Consider the following 15,592-nt stretch of genomic DNA (forward strand, 5'->3'; position numbering starts at 1 on the left):
ATATTATCCACACTGCATCTGCCAGCTTCTGTGTCCAACACACCTAACATCAGTTTTCTATAAATGAAATGCTAGTTTTCAGAAAAGCCAGCTATTTGAGGATACCTTTGCAATGTGTACAGGAAAAAATGGTCTTGAACTGGCCCAGGCAAACAAAACAGGGTTTAGATATTTTTAAGAGAACCTGCAATTACCTAATTAAATGTATGGAGTTCAACACCTCAGGTAAGTTTTGGGTGTTTCTTCCAGTGTCTGCAGAGGAAAAAAGTAATTAGCAGATCCAGGTAATGAGTCACGTTTTAGGGTGAAGATACAAGCACGATGCCTGTCACAGCCTTAGTAATAGATTTTGAAAAACCAGATGACTTGTGGCACTAAAGTTATCAGACAGAGTATGAGGCAAGTTTTTAATAACTAGAAGGAATTTAAACAATAGTTAGTTGCTTAGATCTGTTCACGTTATCCTTCTGAACCATGTTCCTTTTGGAGGGAAAAAAAAAAAGCCTTTAAAAGGAATAATTTTCTTATATCCCAGTTTTATTTAGAAAATTCATTACAAGTTTTTTCATGTTACAGTAAGAAGAAGCACCACATTTAAACCATGAGTGAGGTATGGAAGGCTGAGTGAGCTGCTCACTGAACAGCAGAGGCATTAGATAGCACCTATACTCTGGGGTATTTTGATTTTCATTCCAGGGCTTTAGAAAATGCCCCAAATTGCAGGATGACTGAGCTGATGGAATAAGAGAGCAAGTTACTGAAACCCATTTTGCATCCAACTCTGGAATGTTGCAAAGGGAAATCACCTGGCTTGGCAAAACAGCTCTTGCCACAGGCAGGGCCCAGCTGTGGAAGGACGTGGATGATTTAGGACTAACTAGAACTTGCAGTTATCCACTAGGAATCTCCTCCCGTGGCCCAATTACCCTGAATTCCCAGTATTTCCTACTAGCACAGCACAGAGCTGCTCCTTTATGTTATTCAGCTGATTCCACCTGAAGATCCACATCAGGGATGTAGCTAAACTGAGCTGTGACAAACAGGCAGAAAGGAGAAACAGGTGAATCAGCAAGGATGGAAAATACACAGCAGAACAGAAGAAACTTTTCCTGCAACAAGCCCACATGGATTTCTACCAAGTCAGATTTACAGCACCACTTCTGTCATTAGTTTTTCCCTCCAGCAGCCCTGTTCATGGAGTGGTGCTGGAGAGTCCAGTCCCACTGTCAGCACTCCTCTGCTCCCCCCACCACAGCAAGGGCTCCCCGTTCCATGGAGATGTAGGCACAGGAGGTTCTGACTCGGGATCACTTTTTATGGTTCTGTACAAAGGCAGGGACAGTGAGTGTGCCAGCCTTGACTTCAGCTCGGATCTCAGGTTTGTGCTTTAATGAGAAGACAAGAGCTCGCACTGTCCTGCGATACGGCGCGTTAATGAGGCGGGAAGAGAGATGAAAAGCTTCTCGCTCGATATTTTCAGCCAGTGGGTGATCAATCTGAAAACAGCAAAGTATAAAATTAGATCTTTACATTTAATAAGGAGACCAACTGATTGAAATTGGACTTTGGTGCTTTTCGGTGTTTCTTCATTAATCAGCTTAGATTCAAGGAAATCTACTTCCCATCACAAGTGTAACAGGAAGAGCAATTTAATTCCACCCCAGCAATTAAGGAACGAGGTAACGTGGTCAGTAGCAAGGAACATGTCCCCATCTCCAGCTGGGTGACAGTACTTTGCCATCACAACAGGAAACTAATCTGAGACAAGCTTTGGGTATCAAGCTCAACTGCAATTATAGGCTATGCTGTAGTGTCTCCATGAAGCTCTCTTTTGGTCTTGCTGATAGAAAGCACCTTGGATACTATTTTAAACTTAATTCCAACAGCAACTCTAAGACATGCCAAACGCTTGGCAGCTCTGCCTTGTGCTATAAAGGGAAATGTGGGCTCTCTGTGTGTAGAAGGAGGTGTAATTAAGAACATAGAAAGGGATTTGCTAAATGTTAATTATGTAGTTATTGCTTCAACATGTGCCAAAACCTGTAATTTAGCACAGTTTAGGAAAAAAAATCCCCCACCCATAAAGAAATGGTTTTAATTTCACTTCCCTTTTGTGAGGGGGAATCTCCCATGCTTTGCATGTAGGAGATTCCAGAGAGCCAGGTGGTATTCCTCCCAGTCCTTTTGCCCATGCTGGTTTTGCTACCCATCACTAAGAAGTCCCTTGGATTCACTCAGCCCCCACCTTTTTGTCAGCCTCTCAGGTATCCCTGCTCCCCATTTGCTGGACCTCTGTGGCTCCTCTGCCTTTATCAGCTGTTCAGCTCCTGCTGTGAGCTCTGCTTGCACATGAGGTGGTAGCTGCAGGTTATTCTTCCTTGCTGTGCTTTCAGGTGAGTCCTATCCAGAGGCAGCTCTGCTTTCTACTCATTTTAGACTGGTACCATAGTCTTTATGTTCCACAGATTTAGACTTTACTTCCAGTCTTATCACCACGCATAGGCGTGATTTTTAAGTACTAGGTTTGATCCAGCAAAAGGGAGCTCCCACCTTTCTGAGGCATTCCTACAGCAAACCATCCTTCTGTGCTGCCCCAATCCAGACAGACTGGAAGTTGGAGAGGTTGTTCTCGCAGCTAGAAAACACATGGCTTTGAAACTCTTGAGTGCTTATCACTTGACTTGCCATTTAAAGGATAACTAATGAATAAGTTAAAAAGGATAATTATTATGGCATTTCATAGACCAAGCAAACTAGTCATTAAGCCTTACAGCAAAGCTCTGTTCATTTACTTAAAGATACCTGAGGGATCTGGTATTTATCACCACTTTATATACTGTCAACCTTGTCTCTCTGTTTTTGCAGTAGATTTAAATTTACAAATGTTTAATTAGGAAACACCCAAAAGGGCCCACTGTTGCTTTCACAGCTGTTGAGTAGTAGGAAAAACTTCATGTTCTATTAACTTCCTTCTCTCGTACCGCTCAACTGCAGTAGATGCACAACTGATCTGTTGACTGGTTATGTAAATGAGAGCAAATACACCTTGCCTACAATTGGCGTGTTGACTTGGTTAACAACCAAAATAAAATTACCTGCCTTGAAAACAAAGCTGCTCATAAATAGGGATGTGCTATGAATCACTGAAAATAGGAACAGGTCACCTGGTCTTGTCCCCACTCTGCAGGCAGGACCAGCTTGGCAGTAGCTGTGGCTGGGAAAGGTTTAACTTGTTCCTACAAGAAGTAGTTCCTTGAGCTGAAGGCAAATGGCTCTGGATGTTACCTCCAAATCCAGGGCTTCACAGAGCAGCTTCCGCGCGTTCTTCCTGAAAGCCTCGGATTTGGGATCGCTCCTGACCTCGATTGAGGGTCTGTTGGAGTGGTCCCTGATGAAGGTTCTCCACTCTGTGTAAATATCCTTGGCAAGGCTGGACACGTTGGGATCGGAGTGTTTGCGCATCTTGTTCACTGTGTGACCTGGAAAACAGGAACAGCTCCCTTGGGATTGGCAGGTGGGCAAAATACAATGGACGCTGGCCAAGTCGTACCAGTGCTAAAGCAGCCACACCTTTTTAACCCAGGCAGTGTCAGCAAAACAACCAGCAAAACAACACAAACACAGATATAAATTTATTAGGCATTAAGCATGGAGTTCTTGCTCTTTGGCTTCTGCTGTCATTTTTGCCTGAGCAATTAGCAAGGAATTGTGAAAATTCCCTTCCCAAGTCACCAAGGTGTGGAGCGACACTTATGTAACACAAGGCTATGCTGATTTTTTTAACACAGATCCTGGATCTGGTGAAAGCTTGTAAGCTTGGCCTACAAAAAATTCTGGTTTTCTCCTGGACACCCCCTTAAGGAAGCTGATGTTGCTGATATGGCTGGAGCATTTTAACACCACGGAGTCTCCAAGCAGAATCTTTCCCATCGCCTAGGCCAGTGCAGAAGAGGCTTTTCTCTGCGAGGAGACAAAAGGGAGCTTCCTGCTTTCCGAGGGGTGTTTTTCCCTGACCAGAAGCGCTCTTGGCCAGGAGATGTCACTGTTAGGCTTCGATGGCTCTTCCAGCCCAGCCGACTGCAGGCAGGCACTGGCAAAAACGTCGGGAAAAGCCTGAATAAGCCGAACATGGCAAATTAAACCACAGTTCAGAAGACGGGGAAAGGGGCAAATCGCTACTCCTTTTGTAGGGCTCTGTGATTAGAGATCCGGCTGCCCTAATGGCTCTAACGGGAGCTGCCCATCTGCTCGGGATTCCTCAGGGCGAGGATGCAGGAAGCAGTTCCGGGTGATCTGAGGATAATTTTTCACACGTCCAGCAGATTCAGCCAAATTAAACAAATGAACCTCGTCTTGGATGACAAGAGAGCACTCTGACAGACAGCAGGAGAAGGAATAAACCACACAGGGACCAAGAAGAGCTCCTCAAAAATCTGACCACAAAAAGGGGTGATGAAGTATTGCCTGGGAGGAATCAGAGGACGGCTGACTTTTTCAGTACCAGCTCTGAAAACTGCAAGCTAGATATCAATATTTCACTGGCAGTGATGCTAATTTCTTAAAAAGCCTCCAAACTAGGCTCTTTTGTACTGACAAGCCAAGCAGACACAAGACAACCTAATATTCACAGTCTAGATAGACAAGATATACCTATTTTAGTGGAAAGTAACACTTCCTTGGAAGGTATTTTCTTCTTCAGCTCCTCCAAAGCCTCCATCAGGTTCTCTTTTGGTTGCCCAGGAAGCTCAAGTATAGACTTCCATCGTTTTATGTCTTCCACAACCACAACTCTCTGGGAAAGAGAACAGCCATTAGGAAAGCAAAATATTCTTATGATAAATAAGGACAGTGATCTCAGCTAATGGGGCTGTTATCAACACACGAATTATTGATTGTGGCATGGACCAGAGCACAGAATACATGATGGCCTGGGAGCATGGGTACGTGATTGGTATTAGAAACCTTCTGCAAATCAAGACTGAAGTAACCAGAAAGTGAAGTGAGAGCCTTCACCTTGATCTGCCAAACTTTGGCTGTGTAACGAAAACGTCTGCTAGAAAAGAAATGTTTTGAATTTAAGGAATCCATTGTGTCAATGTCTCTAAATAGGAAAAATGGATTAAGAGGGAGGCAGGTAATTATCTTTAGTGGGCTAGCAGAATCTGAATCCTGCTCAGATTTGCTTTAAATTTAAAACAAAGAGAGCAAGGCGAGAAACAAAGCGTTAGGGAACACGAGTGCAGACCCAAGGACGCTGGACATCCACAGTGGTTTTCACTGCTTTTACCACAGACCTTGACAGAACGGACTGCGAACAGCGCGAGTCTCATATTTTGGATGTTGGGGATCTTAGGCAGCAGCAGAGCCCTCTGCACCTGCACAGCTCCATTTCCCTGTTCCCTATGAGGATCCCACCTCACCGCTGCCAAGACTTCGGGGCAGAGCTGGCACCGCCGGCGCCCACACACTGCCCCTCCCACCGCCCCCCCGGCTCCCCCCGCCGTGACCTGCCTTGAGGGACTCGAGGGTGACCTGTCGGCAGCTGCGGGGCGCGGCCGCGGCCGGGCGGGGGCTGCGCGGGCCGCGGGCGCTGCGCACCAGGAACCTCTCCATGCTGCCCTGACCGCCCCCCCTCCCCGCGGGACCCGCCTCCGCCCCGCCATTTCCGCACGGTAGTTCCCGCCGGGTGCGAGGCCGTATGGGATGGCCGGGGGTGCCCCTCAACGTGGACTACACCTCCCAGCAAGCCCCGCGCGGGGTCTCTTACGGCTCCCCCGCCATTTTCATCCAGTAGTTCTCTCCTGCGGTGACGCCTTATGGGATGGCTGGGGGTGCCCCGGGGCGCGGACTACATCTCCCAGAACGCCCCGCGCGAGAGGAGGGTCATATCTCGCGAGGGGCGGTGGGCGGCTGGTTCTGGAGCGGAGGGGCGAAGATGGCGGCGCGGCGGGGCGGCCTCCCCGTCCTGCTCCCGATGTTCCTGCCGCTGTTCCTGGCGCTCCCGGCGGGAGCCACCGACGCGGGGCCGCTCCCCGCTGCCTCCTCCTCCGAGGCCTTCGACTCTGTGCTGGGCAACACGGCGTCGTGTCACCGTGCCTGCCAGCTGACCTACCCGCTGCACACCTACCCCAAGGTACGGGCGGGCCCTTCCCGGCCCCGCCGCCTCCCCCCGACCCTTCCTTTTCCCTCTCCTCCTGCAGCTCCGTCTCTTCCCTAAAAACAGATCCCTCCCTATAGATGGTTAGGCTGCATCTTGCCAGTGAAACGCTGTGTTCAAAGCACGGTTTTGTCAGTCCCGGGTGCTTTTGTGGGTTTAGGGAGGGGGAGTGGTTGCTGCTTTTTTTCCCTCTTGTTCCTAAATAGGCAGCTGTAATTTGGCTTGGGCTGCTGCATATTTTGGGCACTAAACCAGAACTGTGTTGGTGGCAGGGCTGAGATCCTGAGTCAGGATGCCAGTGGGGCAGTGGGTGGTGAAGGAGGAAGCATAAATGGTGACACAGAAAAGTGGCTCATCAGAGCCTTCATGGAATTTTTTTCATCTCATGAGAAAATACTGGAGTAGTGTCCGATGGGAATTCAATTTCATACTGCAGGGTTTGCGATTGGTTCAGGCTTTGCACAGCTTTGAACTGCGGGCTGGAATTTGGAAAATCCAGAACCGAAAATCTCATCCTTCCTGGTTCTCTGTTGGCAATAAACTTCATTATCAGCTGTGGCTGTGTAGCAGATGGAACTCTTACCCTGTGTTTGGGATTTCACCGAAGGGCAGCAGGGAAGTAGAGCAGTGCCAGTAATAGGGCTTTGCGTGCTTTCCTGTGGAATTCAGTTGGATTTTGCAGCTGATATTGGTATCCCCACGGAAAGAGTTGACAGGGAATTGTTTGGAGTATGAGTAAATTTACATGTGTACTTATGGCATGTTTTGGTTTGCTACTTGAGGAGAAAGAACTAAACCTGAGAAATTAGGGCTAAATATTACCCTATATATTTCCATTGTTTTGGTGCATTGCTTTACTTCCCTTACAGGACTCTTTCAAGTTCAAGGAAGGCTGATTTTTCTTTGGTTTTTGTTATACTTCTGAATTTTGTTACTTTTTGAATTTGAATTTTGTTGTGTGTTGTTGGAGGTGTTGACTAATACATTCACCTCCTCCTTTACATTTAGTGTTTGTTCTGTTTGTCACAAAACTAATTGGTGGAATTGAAGGAAATTGTTTTAGTTGTCGTTGGAAAGTAAGAAAAACTTCAAGACTGCCATGGAAACCTGTCTGGTAAAGCTGATTTCTCTGGATATTAAATTACAAAACACGCTTTTTGCAACACCATCACCCCCCTTGTCCGTGTTAAAGTTGAGTTTTAATTTATATTCACAGTCTTCTGCTCTTGTGCCTTTTGAAGTGTGTGAACTTGTGCTCTCAGCAGTGGCCAGGTCATTTACAGCAGGTTGTACATGAGGTGTGGTGTGTTTGGTGGTTGTTAAATTAATTTAGAGCCTTGCTTGGCACCTGTGCAGTCATTTGAGTGGGTGATGGTTTTGTTGATCTGATTCACGGGTCACTGACAGGGTGTGGTCAGAGGTAGGACAGTGACAGAGCCTTTAGTTCTGCAACGTGGAGAGAGAACCCTGTCTATGCACATCCATGCCCTTGGCATTGTGGACAGAAGAAATACCAGGTGTAGGGTTTCTATATTTGCTTAATTTTAATAGTTGCAGTGAGAAAGCACTTTTTCCCTTCAGTTCATTATAAAAAAAGGTATGTTTCTGGAGCTGGTTTGTCAGCAAAAAGTTAACCAGGGTACTGGTGTAGTACATCAGAAGATAATCTCTTATTTTGACAGTTCTGTGGTGATTCTGATTAGAGTCTGGTAGATACATTGTATTCACTGTTAAAATCAGGGATTTTTTTGTCCTTCCTTTCTGGGTTCTACTATTTAAGTGATACCAGAGATTTTCTGCTCTGTGTGGGGTTAAACATGAGTAAATCTTTTCCTTTCTAAGAGCACTTTCCTTTCTCTTAGATTTAAAAACAGCATTTTGTAAAAAGTTCGCTTTGTGAGTTGTAGGTTTGGAGTTACAAAACACAGTTCGCTGTTCCAGGTTTGCCCACCACAGAAAGGAGAGCTCTGTTTGGAATAAATCCATAGGGATGTTAACGTTACAGAGCTGTGGCTTGGGTTTACTTCAGGTCATGCTTAGCTGGGTCGTAGGCCTGGTGGAGGGGAGGAGGAAAAAAAAAAAAAAACCAACCAACCAACAACAAAAATGTTTGATTTCTGACGATTTGTTCTGGACTGGAGGGATGCAAGCCTTGTGTTGTGCCTCCCCAGGAAGAGGAGCTGTACGCCTGCCAGAGGGGCTGCAGACTGTTCTCCATTTGCCAGTTTGTGGACGATGGCGCTGATTTGAATCGGACCAAACAGGAATGTGACTCTGGTAAGGCCTTAGAACTCCTTCGACATCCAATAAAGGAGGGGTGAGCAGGAATCTCTGTTCTCCGTTCATTTCTCCTTGACTGATCCTTAGTGTTGTTGAATTTCTTAAGTGTCATCAGTCTGTGTAAATAAATTAGAAATACTTCGTTTTACTATAAGCAGTTTGGCACACAAGACACAAAATGAGAGGGGAAAAACATCCAGTCAAATCGTTTTCCTTTAATGTGACAATCGGTCCCATTTACCATTCCTGACAAACTTGTGTATAGAAGGGAATTGTTCAGATGGAGTAAGAACACAGATCTTGTGCCTTGTAAATCATGGTTTAGGCTTACATCCTGAGCTTTCCTTACGGGTAAACCTTTGGGGATGAGGTACATGTTTTGTTTGGAATAGGCCTTTAAATACTGGTGAACTAATTCTCTCAGGGTTATCTGTTTTAGAGCAAATGTTTCACAGTGAAATGTTGAATCATTTAAGTTGGAAAATACCTTTAAGATTGAGTCCAGCTGTTCTCCCAGGACTGCCAAGGCACCCACTAAAGCATGTACTTTAAACACCTGTGGGTATGGTGTGTATTATGGGTCAATTAATAGTGGGTTTGGAATTGTGTAGAACTTTCTTCCAATAACATTGAGGCAGCTGAGTCACAGTTTTTTCAGAGCAGGAAAGGTGGAGCTCTCCATCTTTACTGCCAATACAATTAAGCACCAGGCCAGCACTCAGGGGAGGCTTTTATCCTCTCAGTAGCTCATAGAAACAAGAGAGCTCATGGCCAGCTCGGGGAGCTGATGGCAGGTAGGGAAGCAGAAAGCCTGACTTGCAAAGATGCTGATGTGCCACAAAACATCATTAACTACTCCAGAAATGGGCTAATGCTCTAGTCTGTCACACACTGTGTGTAGCTGTGATCCAGCATGTCAGTCTAGTTGTCAAACCACACACGAAAGAGTGCCATGAAACAGGGTAGTGTACCAATAGAGCACATGCAGAGTAATGGAACAGTTGCTTATTTCTGGTTTAACTCTCCTTAATGGGGCTGTTGTTTTTCTGGCTTATGTTCTGTAACCTGCTGGTGGGTGCCCTGACTGAGTATGCTGTGCTTGGCAGATACATCTTGGCTGATCTGCTCAGTTCTGTCTCCTGATGCCTCCTACAAACGCTGCCTTGGTGGCAGTTGCAGCATGGAATTGCTGCTCAGGTGCCATGAGCTGAACTCGCAAGCGTTTAACTGCTGATGCTATTCTTCCTGCCAGCTTCTTAGTCTTGCTGATGGTCCATTTGTTCCTCTGGAAGATTGGGAGAGCTACTGTCCTCTCTGTTGCTACTGGGTTTGATTCTTTAGTTCAGGTACTACTGCAACATTGTCCACCTAAGCTTTAGAGTTTTGTGAGAGAGCTCGCCCTGATTTCTCCATGGGCAGAGCAATCTAAATTATTCTCTCCAAATTAGATTTATTGGTATTTATGATCTCTAGTCAACAATGAATAGAAGCTATCTGTATAACAAAGAGTTGGCTTCATTTTTCACAAGAAATTATTCTGTAGTACTTTCAGTGCAGTTTTTGTGCTAATAGGGGATGCTCCTTTGATTTTCCTGTGATACCATGACTTCTGCTGTTACCTCAAAGGAGTTTAATGGACTAATGGTCCCTCTGGGTTTATTAGGATTCCATCTCTGTTCTCTGAGGTAAAATTTGATGGTTTATGTGATATGTAGAGGAAAAGCTGTAGGGGTAGTGGGAGGATCAATGAAAACTTCCATCCCTGAGCTCGGCCAGGGTAATGTTGCTGATCAGTTGCTCTGATTACAGTCAGATTTCAACTCCCTTATCTGTCGAAGCTCTGATTCTGTCATTAGACCTCAGAGCAAATGCTACCCTGGGAGTGATTGCCATATCTTTCCCTGCAAATGGGATTGTCAGTCTTTTAACTGCTGCTTTGTTTCTGATCCAACTTATACTGAGAATGTTTTCTTAACTAAAATGCAGAATTTATCATCTAATTTGGGGAACTTCTCCCTTGCAGCCTGTACTGAAGCATACTCCCAATCTGATGAACAATATGCTTGCCATCTTGGATGCCAGAACCAGTTGCCATTTGCTGAGTTAAGGCAAGAGCAAGTAAGTAGGTGACATGTTTTTCAAATACCACCTACTTGTTTCTGTTCAGTATGTGTCTTCTCTTTTTAAAAATTTCTTCAAATGGAAAACAAACCTAAGGAGTGAAATGTACACTTGGGGTGAGGGGTGAGCAAGAATATGACTTCTGTCCTTTTTACAAAAAAAAACAAATGGAAAACATGTTAATGTTGTGCTTGCAGTTAATGTCCCTGATGCCAAGAATTCATCTCCTCTTTCCTCTGACACTGGTGAGATCATTCTGGAGTGACATGATGGATTCAGCTCAGAGCTTCATAACATCCTCATGGACTTTCTACCTTCAAGCAGATGATGGCAAAATTGTCATATTCCAGGTGCTTGCCTTTTTCACTGAGATTAAGGTGTCATGGCTGCTAACTTTAGGTCTGCAAAGGCTGTAGAGAACTATCAGAAGTGCTCAGTTTTTGCTGGTATTTCACTGCCTTTAGGGCCAGTGTAATGGGGAAAAAATTCAAAGTTAGGAGAATAGAGCGTGTCTTTGGGTTAATTTCTGTATTAGTTCTGAAAATATAAATTATCAAGATCAGTGGAAGTTTTCTAGCATTCTCTCCTAACTCCTTATTTTGTTTTAGTCAAAGCCAGAAGTACAGTATGTTCCACAGCTTGATCAGGAAACTGGAGATACAAGAGGATCCTTGTCACTGAGTAAAACAGCCTGTAAGTTGTTCTTTGTGCTTTGCAAGAGTAAATGCAAATGATCCCTGTTATGCAAAGAAAAAAATAAAATTACAGGTGGCATATGAAAGCAAATTTTTAGAAAGCTGCAATGTAATTATTTACTGTGTAGAGTGCACTATGTACACTTGGCGTAGTCTGTGCTAGAAACCAAGCTCTGCTGGAAATGGAAACCTGCAGGCTGGGGCTGTTTTAAAAGCTTCTTTTTAGGCATTGTATAGACAAATTGTGTGGGCTTTGGGTCTTCCCTTTCCTTGCTCTCCTGACCAGTGTTTGTGCTGTTGTCCCTCAGCAGACGGACGTCCAGGGGGCTCACAGGCATTCCGAGGGCTCTTTGAAGAGCGAGCAAATGACAGCTTTTTCAAGTGTCTTTCCATGTACGTATGTTCTGGGTGTCTGTACCCCCTAGGAGGATAATGGCCTTTGCCCTGTGTGTGTGGAGCACTGTTGCAAGGTCGCAAGGTGCTACAAGTCTGTAGGTTCAGGATGCACAGCAGTTACAATTCTGTCTCTCGCTGTTAGTGTTACTTTGCTGTGTTAGCCCCCTGTTTTTTGCACAGTGTTCTGCCAACTTTGATTTTTCCTTTCCATTTCAAGTGAACAACATATTGATAATTTCCTGCACTGTTTTTTGAGTATGTTCTGTGAACTGTTTAATCAATACTATGTTTTGCCTGCTCATTAGCTCTGGATGTGTTTCAGGGCAAAGCACTTCTTTTGTATTTTGTTTTGGGATTTTTGATACAAAGCCCACTGATATGTCTCATTTCCGGGCTAAAAGTACACAGTATGTACTTATTAGAGCTTTGCTGAAGGTCAGCATGCTGATCCTTCTTTCCTTTATTCTGGTTACTTTAGAAGTTTACACGTGAAGGATCAGTGAGTTGCACCCCAAATGCAGCACAAAAGAATGGTTTTAATTCTGTAAACAGAGGATGTTTAGGGCCAAATAACAGAATCCAGCAACTCTTTTGTGATCCTAAACAGACATTAGAGTACTCAGGAGTCTGCAGTGGGCTGTGTAGCTGGAAGAGCAAGAGACTAATGAATGGGCAGGAAAGGCAGTCAGAATTGAGCCAAGCTTTTTGGATGTCCATTGTCTTGTATTCAGTATATGAAATGTAGCAACATCCTTCTCATTTCAGAAATTCCAGTTGGATTTTAACCACTACACTTGTCCTGTCAGTGTTGGTGCTGCTCTGGATTTGTTGTGCAACTGTAGCTACAGCTGTGGAGCAGTATGTTCCATCTGAGGTACTGCATTTTATAACTTACAATATTCTGCATTAATTCTTCATATTGCTTTTATGCTACAGCTGTCTAGAGACTAAGAAACATTTGTGGGAAGTTCATCTGGAAAGAGGAGGGTTTATTTTTGAGGATGTGGTTAGCAAAACAATTTTGTTTATGTAAAGTATGATTTTATAGCTGAGCAGTTCTTGCTCATTCCTGAGGCCCGGAGGAGCTCTGAGCCTTGCTCAGGCAACCCAGACAGAATGTCTTCTGGTTTGTAGCACTTTCCTCTTGACAACTTTCGGATTACTCTTAACCAGTTGTCCTAGTGACACCAGTGGAGGCTGATTCTGATTTCTCTGGGAGTAAAGCTATTCCGAGGGTTGGGTGGTATATGTTGAACCCAGTGTGGGTTGAATCCAGGAGGATCAACAGTGAGAACATGACAGAGTGGTGTTGGTGAGTGCAGAGTCTGATCGGGGGGGCACTTTCCTAGTGCCCAGAGAGTCCTGGCTCACAGTATTTGCAAATCAAAGGAACTGTTACATGAGCACTGTATCTGCTATTTTTCTGGCAGATTTAATATACTTTTGGATGCAAGTCTAGTTCTAGCCATGAATTTCAGATGTGACAGAAGCCTGGGTTAGCTTGTGTGGCAGGGCTGCAGCCATCAGAACCTGGAATGCAGTTGCATAATGAAATTCCTTTTATTCTCAGTATGGAGAGTCTTTGTCCTAAAGTTCCTTGTTTAAATATTTCAGAAGCTGAGCATCTATGGAGATTTGGAATACATGAATGAGCAAAAACTGAGCAGATACCCACCCTCTGCACTTGTTGTGGTTAGATGCAAGACTGAGGAACATGAAGAAGCAGGACCTCTTCCTACAAAAGTCAATCTGGATCAATCTGCAATTTAAATGTCTCCATTGGATCCAATAGACTAATTTTAACAGAGATAGCAACTCCTGATTGATTGTGGTGGTTCTTCAGATGAGAAACTTAGAAGCCAGTCTTTAAATGCAAATAAAGTTGCAGAATCAACAAATGTCACGGGATTTTGTTTTCAACTAGTAGTGAAGATTCAGACATGAATTCATGTTTGTTTCCAGGCATAATCACTTTTCACTGGTGTTTGCTATGTGTCTTTTTGCTTACAAAAGCTGTAAGCATGCTTTCCATACTTCTGCCAGGACACTTTCAAACGTTTTTGTGTGTTCTAGGATGTAATGTGTACATTCAGAGTTAGCTTTGTAAAGGTATAAGAAATTTTAAGTAGGCAGGAGATGCCTTTTTAGTGTTGCACTTTCTGTTGTAGTTAAGAGAAAATATTATAAAATTATCTGCTGAATTTTTTGTACTTGTTAATGTCCATGCACAAACAACCCTGTCTCCAAAAATAGAATATATTTTTTCTACAGTGTGGCAATATTTGAGGTGGAAAGCATTTGTGAGGTACTGTAGGCTAGAATTCAGCTTGTGAAAGATGGAAACTTCATTAAAATTTATGGACATATCCCTTCACATGCAGAGCATAACATGGTCAATTATTTTGTCAAACTTTAGCCTTTAAGTCTTAAATTGCTTGTAAAGTTAGCGCCTGTGTTTTCTGAAAAATTCTGCTTTCTGTTCTTGATTAACTATTCTGGTCTTGTAACTTCATTTACAGAAACAAGTTGATTCCTGAGAAATTAGAGCAGACAAATAAAATTGACTGTATAGAAAATGTTGACTATATAGCTTTTTGCTATGGTTAATTATTGACCACAACAGGCTCGGTATGAAAAGCCTGTCCGTAGCCTTCCTCTCATGGGCAACGTGACCTGATTTTGCTGTGTGATTCACTAGCACAGCAACAACAACTAACAATGTCCCTCGTGGTTCTAATCTGTTTTTTTGCAGTTCTTTTCTTTGAGGAGATTGTTGAATGCTGGTTCCCAGCGTTGGCAAGTTGGGGGGGTTGGATTTATTTTAGGGTCTCTGAGTGTTTGAATGCTGGATAGAATGCATGGTCCCCGATTCACTGTCTTTTTCTGGTGATTCTACGGAACTCCCTCGAAGGTTTTTCTAACTGAATAGCTGGCGGAAATGTTTGTAAGGTCTGTTAAAATGTTTCCTTTATTATTACACGTAGTTGCAGAGGGAGTGTTACAGCTCCAAGCAGACGTGGCTGTTTGCCTGTTCCAACGTGGACAGTGCAACCTCTGTTATGCCGATGATTTCACAAAACTTTCTCTTCAAAACTTTATTGCTTACAGCCCTGGGCTCGAGTTAAGCAAACAACTTGTGCTTTCATTGGGTGTTTTGTCTTTTGTTTGCTGTTTAATGACATTTCAGCCGGGGGATCTGTGCAGTGCAGCCAGCGATTCAGCAATGTGCTGTTGGGTCACAGAGAGCTCTGTGCCTGTGGCACTCTGGCACTTGGCACTGCTGTACCCAGAACCAGCCAGAGCCTGAGGAATTTAAGAGTTGTACTTGTAAGCTCCTGTCAAAGGATCTTCCCTCAGTAAAATCAGATACTAGCAAGTAATTGAACTGTTTCTCAAGATTTCTAATCTAAATAGACTCTTTAAGCTGTCTTGGCATTTGACTTTGCAGAATGTCATGTCCTACTCATTTTTTGTTTGACTTCCTGAAATCTCCATTTTCAGAAGCTGCAATTTGGGTTTGATCTCTGCTCAAAACCACTGTTTAAATCAAGGGCCTTAAATTATTGAAATTGTGAGAGGAGAAGCATTTTATATTCTCTCTAGGCATGTGTTCAACTGAACCTGTATCAGATTTAAAATGGAATCATCTTGACACAAATGAGGCGATCCTTTCAAGTGTGTATTTCCCTGCTGGCAGAAATAGCCATGGCACATTTGGGGGGAATTGTTTTTTTTTTTAGGTGCTAGAATTAATAATCTTCTGTCATACTGGATATCTTGATCTGTGTTGCCTCTTTAGCTGCTCTGATATTTGAAAAATTTTTTAATTTTTTTTTTTAACTTCAGAAGGGCTTGCTTGTGTTTCTTACTGTCATGAGCTCATTTTTCTAAACTATAAGTAGTGTTTGATGTGGGGTAATTAATCTAAAATCCAACTGTCTGG

At 43.8% G+C, this 15,592-nt stretch overlaps 2 protein-coding genes across 3 annotated transcripts; one reads left to right on the forward strand and one right to left on the reverse strand.

The window, feature by feature from the left end:
• Nucleotides 1–529: 529 nt before the first annotated feature.
• Nucleotides 530–5,628, reverse strand: TCEANC2 (transcription elongation factor A N-terminal and central domain containing 2). Its single transcript, XM_027879105.1, has 4 exons — nt 5,512–5,628; nt 4,651–4,792; nt 3,286–3,479; nt 530–1,496 (listed from the first exon to the last, which is right to left on the reverse strand). Exons 1-4 carry the CDS (start codon nt 5,611–5,613, stop codon nt 1,308–1,310), a joined length of 627 nt encoding a protein of 208 aa, XP_027734906.1. The 5' UTR covers nt 5,614–5,628; the 3' UTR covers nt 530–1,307.
• A 285-nt stretch (nt 5,629–5,913) lies between these two features.
• TMEM59 (transmembrane protein 59) lies at nt 5,914–14,236 on the forward strand. Of its 2 annotated transcripts, none has more exons than XM_027879103.1 (8): nt 5,914–6,133; nt 8,329–8,434; nt 10,461–10,555; nt 10,756–10,908; nt 11,167–11,251; nt 11,562–11,646; nt 12,415–12,523; nt 13,264–14,236. In XM_027879103.1, exons 1-8 carry the CDS (start codon nt 5,936–5,938, stop codon nt 13,417–13,419), a joined length of 987 nt encoding a protein of 328 aa, XP_027734904.1. In that variant the 5' UTR covers nt 5,914–5,935; the 3' UTR covers nt 13,420–14,236. The 2 variants fall into 2 exon arrangements, with proteins under 2 accessions (XP_027734904.1, XP_027734905.1); XM_027879104.1 differs by having other exon boundaries at nt 11,565–11,646.
• Nucleotides 14,237–15,592: the final 1,356 nt, after the last annotated feature.

This window comes from Empidonax traillii, unplaced genomic scaffold (genome assembly GCF_003031625.1).
Source record: "Empidonax traillii isolate 1590-97213 ecotype Southwest subspecies unplaced genomic scaffold, ASM303162v1 scaffold50:size1795014, whole genome shotgun sequence".
NCBI lineage: Eukaryota > Metazoa > Chordata > Aves > Passeriformes > Tyrannidae > Empidonax > Empidonax traillii.